This window comes from Colobus angolensis, unplaced genomic scaffold, assembly GCF_000951035.1.
Source record: "Colobus angolensis palliatus isolate OR3802 unplaced genomic scaffold, Cang.pa_1.0 Scaffold311, whole genome shotgun sequence".
NCBI lineage: Eukaryota > Metazoa > Chordata > Mammalia > Primates > Cercopithecidae > Colobus > Colobus angolensis.
In genome coordinates this window covers 2,595,239-2,601,024 of record NW_012116389.1, presented here as the reverse complement: position 1 = coordinate 2,601,024, position 5,786 = coordinate 2,595,239, and the positions used below count along the sequence as shown (strand labels likewise).

The 5,786-nt window shown below is 41.2% G+C and overlaps 2 protein-coding genes across 2 annotated transcripts in view; one reads left to right on the top strand and one right to left on the bottom strand.

The window, feature by feature from the left end:
• Positions 1-5,786, top strand: part of LOC105518110 (7-alpha-hydroxycholest-4-en-3-one 12-alpha-hydroxylase) — a 20,437-nt gene that overhangs the window by 10,368 nt on the left and 4,283 nt on the right. The gene's annotated exons all lie outside the window — the stretch shown is intronic.
• ACKR2 (atypical chemokine receptor 2) lies at positions 261-1,452 on the bottom strand. The gene has a single exon (XM_011950970.1). It carries the CDS (start codon positions 1,419-1,421, stop codon positions 267-269), a length of 1,155 nt encoding a protein of 384 aa, XP_011806360.1. The 5' UTR covers positions 1,422-1,452; the 3' UTR covers positions 261-266.

Sequence of the window (5,786 nt, the reverse complement as noted above, 5' to 3'; positions counted from 1 at the left end):
AAGGAAAGGAAGGAAGGAAGGAAGGAAGGAAGGAAGGAAGGACGGACCATTGTAGGAATTCAGAAAAGAAAGCATGGTGTCCTGGAAGCAAGTGAAGAAAATGGAGGAAGAAGGCAGGGGCGAGCAAATGCTGCTGATGGTTGAGAACTGAGAACTGACCACTGGGTTTAGCAACACGGTCACTGAGGCCCCTGGAGACAGCACTTTGAGTGGATGCCCAATTGAGCTGGTTCCCACCTGTTCCCACCAGACTGAGGTTTGGTCACTCAGGCTGATTTATTCCCCACATCCTCCTTGTTAGGGGAGTTCTCAGACTGCCTCTCCCCAAGGTCATTCATGCCAGTCATTTCTTCTTGGGCAGTAGGTATGCTGCTCTCAGAACAGTTGGATAATGGGGCCTGGGCAGTACCAGGTGCCAGGTGCCATCCAAGCACAGCGGCCAGGAAAGCCTTCAGGTACTGGCGGAAGCGGCGACTGGAGAAGGTATACAGGATGGGTGAAAAGCAGCAATGAAGGAAGGCGATGCTCTCTGTCACCTGGAGTGCGTAGTCTAGGTGCTGGCTGACCTTACAGTTCCCGAATACTTGCAGGTCCAACAGCGTATGCAGAAACAAGGTGAGATTGTATGGGAACCATAGCACGAAAAAGGCCACCACCAGGGCTGCAGCTATTTTTAGAGCCCGGCCCTGGCCTGGGGGCCTCAGCCTCACCAAGACACAACCAATACGGGCATAGAAGAAGATCATGGCAAGGAGTGGAAGGAGAAACCCTAGGAGGTTCTGCTGGAAGCGGAGGAAGAGCTTCCAAATGGTCCCATGCCCGCCGAAATCTGCGTGGCAGTTCCACACACCCTTGGGATTTTCATGTGTCTGTACAAAGACCATATCAGGGATGGAGACGGCCAGGGACACAGCCCATACTATGGTAGCAAGGAGCAGACTCTTGGCCCGGGTCCTCAGCCTGTGGTAGGGCTGAGCATGAACGATCTCCAGGTACTTGTCCAGGCTCATGCAGCTAATGAAAAAGATGCCACTGTAAAAGTTAGTAGTATAAAGAGTGCTCACCATCTTGCACAAGAAACTCCCAAAGACCCAATGCCAGGCCACGGAGATGCCCCAGAAAGGCAGTGTCACCAGAAACAGAAGGTTGGAGATGGCCAGATTCAGCAGATAGACCTCAGTCATCCGCCTGCGAGGCACGTACCGGAGCAAGACCATGAGAAGAAGAAGATTCCCGCTCAGGCCCAACACAAAAATCAGGCTATAGAAGACTGGCAGGAAGACTTTGCCAAAGGACACCACTGCATCCTTCCTGCAGAGCATGAAGGTCACCTCATCCAGGTAGTCATAGTAATAGAAGCTGCTATTCTCAGGACCGGCATCCTCAGTGGTGAGTGGCTGCGGAGAGGCAGTGGCGGCCATATTGGAAGGAAGTACCCAGTCCCGACGTCCTGTAGAGGTGTGGGGAAAAAATATGGTGAGATTTAGCATTCTCTACCTTTCTCTGAACCCACTTTTGCTGCTGCACTGGAATGTCCAATAGACTCTTCAAATCTACATCAGTACCTGCAGTCCAGCAAGTAAGAGCACAATCTTAGGGAGCCATCTGCACCACTTAATGGTTATGTCACCAAGATATCCCCCTCACCTTTGTCTTATAACTGAATCCCACTTACTCTGGGAAACTTACTCTTGGATAAGCAACTAACCTTTAGGTATTCTCAGAGTATGTAATTCTTTCATTATGGTTTTGTTTCTTTATTTTTCTCCTTCATTATTTAAAAATACCTATAGTGTTTTTCAAATTCTTCTTTATTCTTTAGGGATATCAATTCATCTATTTAATGTGTCTCCTGACCCTTCCTCATGTAATGCTTATAATTTTTTTTAATGGCAGCTTAGCTTCAGTGGAGCTTTTTTTTTTTTTTAAATTTTGTTTATTATACTTTAAGTTCTGGGATACATGTGCAAAACGTGCAGGTTTGTTACATAGGTATACACATGCCATGGTGGTTTGCTACACCCATCAACCTGTCATTTACGTTAGGTATTTCTTCTTCTTTTTTTTTTTTTTAATTATACTTTAAGTTCTAGGGTACATGTGCACAGTGAAGTATTTCTCCTAATGTTATCCCTCCCCTAGCCCCCAAGCCCCCAACAGTCCAGGGTGTGTGATGTTCCCCTCCCTGTGTCCATGTGTTCTCATTGTTCAACTCCCACTTATGAGTGAGAACATGCAGTGTTTGGTTTTCTGTTCTTGTGTTAGTTTGCTGAGAATGATGGCTTCCAGCTTCATCCACGTCCCTGCAAAGGACATGAACTCATCCTTTTTATGGCTGCATAGTATTCCATCCTGTGCATGTGCCACATTTTCTTTATCCAGTCTATCATTGATGGGCATTTGGGTTTATTCCAAGTCTTTGCTATTGTGAACAGTGCTGCAATAAACATATGTGTGCATGTGTCTTTATAGTAGAATGATTAATAATCCTTTAGGTATATACCCAGTAAGGGGATTTCTGGGTCAAATGGTATTTCTGGTTCTAGATCCTTGAGGAATTGCCACACTGTCTTCCACAATGGTTGAACTAATTTACAGTCCCACCAACAGTGTAAAAACATTCCTATTTCTCCACATCCTCTCAAGCATCTGTTGTTTCCTGACTTTTTAATGATCACCATTCTAACTGGGATTAGATGGTATCTCATCTCATTGTGGTTTTTATTTGCATTTCTCTAATGACCAGTAATGATGAGCTTTTTTTTTTTCATGTCTGTTGGCCGCATAAATGTCTTCTTTTGAGAAGTATCTGTTCATATCCCTCACCCACTTTTTAATGGGGTTGTTTTCTTCTTGTAAATTTGTTTAAGTTCTTTATAGATTCTGGATATTAACCCTTTGTCAGATGGATAGATTGCAAACATTTTCTCCTGTTCTGAAGGTTGCCAGTTCACTCTGATGATAGTTTATTTTGCTGTGCAGAAGCTCTTTAGTTTAATTAGATCCCATTTGTCAATTTTGGCTTTTGTTGCCATTGCTTTTGGTGTTTTAGTCATGAAGTCTTTGCCTATGCCTATGTCCTGAATGGTATTGCCTAGGTTTTCTTCTAGGGTTTTTATGATTTTAGGTGTTACATTTAGGTCTTTCATTCATCTTGAGTTTACTTTTGTATAAAGTATAAGGAATGGGTCCAGTTTCAGTTCTCTGCATATGGCTAGCCAGTTTTCCCAACACTATTTATTAAATAGGGAATCTTTTCCCCATTGCTTGTTTTTGTCATGTTTGTCAAAGATCAGATGGTTGTAGACCTGTGATGTTATTTCTGAGGCCTGTGTTCTGTTCCATTTGTCTATATATCTGTTTTGGTACCAGTGCCATGCTGTTTTGGTTACTGTAGCCTTGTAGTATAGTTTGAAGTCAGGTAGTGTGATGCCTCCAGCTTTTTTCTTTTTGCTTAGGATTGTCTTGGTTACATGGGCTCTTTTTTTGGTTCCATATGAAATTTAAAGTAGTTTTTTTCTAATTCAGTGAATAAAGTCAATGGTAGCTTGATGAGGATAGCATTGAATCTATAAATTATTTTGGGCAGTATGGCCATTTTCATGATATTCATTCTTCCTATCCATGAGCATGGAATGTTTTTCCATTTGTTTGTGTCCTCTCTTCTTTCCTTGTAGTTCTCCTTGAACAGGTTCTTCACATCCCTTGTAAGTTGTATTCTTAGGTATTTTATTCTCTTTGTAGCATTTGTGAATGGGAGTTCACTCATGATTTGGCTCTCTGTTTGTCTGTTATTGGTGTATAGGAACGCTTTTGATTTTTGCACAATGATTTTGTTTTCTGAGACTTTGCGGAAGTTGCTTATCAGCTTAAGGAGATTTTGGGCAGAGACGATGGGGCTTTCTAAATATACAATCATGTCATCTGCAAACATAGACAATATGACTTCCTCTCTTCCTATCTGAATACACTTTATTTCTTTCTATTGCCTGATTGCCCTGGCCAGAACTTCTAATACTATGTTGAATAGGAGTGGTGAGAGAAGGCATCCTTGTCTTATGCTGGTTTTCAAAGGGAATGCTTCCAGATTTTGCCCATTCAGTATGATATTGGCTGTGGTTTTCTTATCAATAGCTCTTATTATTTTGAGATATGTTCCATCAGTACCCAGTTTATGGAGAGTTTTTAGCATGAAGGGGTGTTGAATTTTATTGAAGGCCTTTTCTGCATCTATTGAGATAATAATGTGATTTTGTCATTGGTTCTGCTTATGTGATGGATTACATTTATTGATTTGCATATGTTGAACTAACCTTGCATCCCAGGGATGAAGCTGACTTGATGGTGATAGATAAGCTTTTTGATGTGCTGCTGGATTTGGTTTGCCAGTATTTTATTGAGAATTTTAGCATCAGTGTTCATCAGGGACATTGGCCTGAAATTTTCTTTTTTTGTTGTGTCTTTGCCAGGTTTTGGTATCAGGATGATGCTGGCCTAATAAAATGAGTTAGGGAGGATTCCGTCTTTTTTCTATTGTTTAGAATAGTTTTGGAAGGAATGGTACCAGCTCCTCTTTGTACTTCTGATAGAATTCAGCTGTGAATCTGTCTGGTCCTGGGCTTTTTTTGGTTGGGAGGCTATTAATTACTGCCTCAATTTCAGAACTTGTTATTGCTCTCTTCAGCAATTCCACTTCTTCCTGGTTTAGTCTTGAGAGGGTATATGTGTCCAGGAATTTATCCATTTCTTCTAGATTTTCTGGTTTATTTGTGTAGAGGTGTTTATAGTATTCTCTGATGCGTCTATAGTATTCTCTGTTTGTGTCTACTTGATTCTTGTCTCTTTTCTTCTTCATCAGTCTGGCTAGTGGTCTATCTATTTTGTTGATCTTTTCAAAAAACCAGCTCCTGGATTCAATGATTTTTTGAAGGGCTTTTCATCTCTCTCTCTCTCCTTCAGCTCTACTCTGATCTTAGTTATTTCTTGTCTTCTGCCAGCTTTTGAATTTGTTTGCTCTTGCTTCTCTAGTTCTTTTAATTGTGATGTTAAGTTGTCGATTTTAGATCTTTCCTGCTTTCTCCTGTGGGCATTTAGTGCTATACATTTTCCTCTAAACACTGCTTTAGCTGTGTCCCAGAGATTTTAGTACATTGTCTTTGCTCTCATTGGTTTCAAAGAACTTATTTATTTCTGCCTTCATTTCGTTATTTACCCAGTAGTCATTCAGGAGCAGGTTATTTAGTTTCCATGTAGCTGTGTAGTTTTGGGTGAGTTTCTTAATCCTGAACTCTAACTTGATTGCACCGTGGTCTGAGAGACTGTTTGTTATGATTTCCATTCTTTTGCATTTGCTGAGGAATGTTTTACTTCCAATTATGTGGTCAACTTTAGAATAAGTGTGATGTTTTGGTATCAGGATGCTAAGAAGAATGTATATTCTATTGATTTGGGGTGGAGAGCTCTGTAGATGTCTATTAGGTCCACCTGGTCCAGAGCTGAGTTCAAGTCCTGAATATCCTTGCTAATTTTCTGTCTCATTGGTCTGTCTACTATTGACAGTGGTGTGTTAAAGTCTCCCATTATTATTGTGTGGGAGTCTAAGTCTCTTTGTAGGTCTCTGAGAACTTGCTTTATGAATGTAGGTGCTCCTGTATTTGGGTGCATATATATTTAGGATAGTTAGCTCTTCTTGTTGCATTGATCCCTTTACCATTATGTAATGCCCCTCTTTGCCTTTTTGATCTTTGTTGGTTTAAAGTCTGTTTTATCAGAGACTGGGATTGCAA

What these genes read in the sequence shown, in the direction of transcription:
- ACKR2 (XM_011950970.1), bottom strand. Translation starts at nt 1,421, where the DNA reads ATGGCCGCCACTGCCTCTCCGCAGCCACTCACCACTGAGGATGCCGGT.